Consider the following 1055-nt stretch of genomic DNA (forward strand, 5'->3'; position numbering starts at 1 on the left):
ATAAATATAAGAATATGCAAGCTATCGCCTAATGAATGGAAATACACAAAAAACCAGTTACATTGTTTCGGTTTTGTCATTTCAATAAACAATAAATAAAGTTCTTTTATCTTCTTCGGAGTAAATATAAAATAAATCGTTGTTTCGTTGAAATCAAATCACTTCACTGTAGAGCATATAAACATGTAATTTATTGACCTATCAATTTGGCTCTATTTAATTCCACAATCAAATATTGGTTTTTCAAAAGCAGGTACCTTCGCTCACTGAGATGTATGCTATAATAAAATATAAATATTGTGTTATCACACTCAACAAAATTAGTCAATTCAATACATACCTTTCGAATTCCAGCATGACCATTTGTCCAATTCACACTGATTTTTGAAGGTGATCATACCGTCGTTTCGATCCCCATTTACCGTCACATAGGGAAAAACACCACACACCGGTTTTATAGGCGCTTGCTCACACGCATCCATGCACTTTGTCTGACAGATTTGTTGCGAAGTTATTGTCAATTCTAAGTGGAGTTGATTCAAGGTGGAATTATAAAATGGATAATTTACACTTACTTGGTAAGCAGCTATTCTGACGGTGGCAATTTGTGCTGGCAAATAGACAGTCTGTCTTGAAAAGTTTGCAAACGCCGTCTATTATCGTCCACACCGGTGGGCCGCTATAGTAAGGATCACATCGGAAAGCAAAATTACATCGCTCCGAGCATACGGGTCTGTCGGTGGCGGCTATTTCTTGCAACTGTTGCGAATTCGCCGCTATCGCCAGCCCAGTTAGCAAAGGAAAAAACGCAAAAATATTTCGAATAGTAAACATTTTCTTAATTAATAAACTACTTGTATGTAGCTAACTGAAAACACTAAAATTGTTCATGTCGTTCTCTTCCAAAATTAAAAGTAAAGCCGAAACGCTAAGAGCGTCGACAGTTAAGACAATACTCTGCTATTTGCACAGGTGACACGTTCCACTAGGAAGCAATTCGCCGACACAACGTATGTAGATACAAGGGCATGTGTGGGTGGGTTAAATATGTCAAA

General features: G+C 37.3%; 1 protein-coding gene across 1 annotated transcript; it reads right to left on the minus strand.

Annotated features, from left to right (window-relative positions):
* LOC120766185 (salivary glue protein Sgs-5) lies at positions 1-839 on the minus strand. Its single transcript, XM_040091541.1, has 3 exons — positions 576-839; positions 341-523; positions 1-278 (listed from the first exon to the last, which is right to left on the minus strand). Exons 1-3 carry the CDS (start codon positions 832-834, stop codon positions 244-246), a joined length of 477 nt encoding a protein of 158 aa, XP_039947475.1. The 5' UTR covers positions 835-839; the 3' UTR covers positions 1-243.
* Positions 840-1055: the final 216 nt, after the last annotated feature.

The sequence above is a fragment of the Bactrocera tryoni genome, chromosome 1 (genome assembly GCF_016617805.1).
Source record: "Bactrocera tryoni isolate S06 chromosome 1, CSIRO_BtryS06_freeze2, whole genome shotgun sequence".
In the NCBI taxonomy this organism is placed as follows: domain Eukaryota; kingdom Metazoa; phylum Arthropoda; class Insecta; order Diptera; family Tephritidae; genus Bactrocera; species Bactrocera tryoni.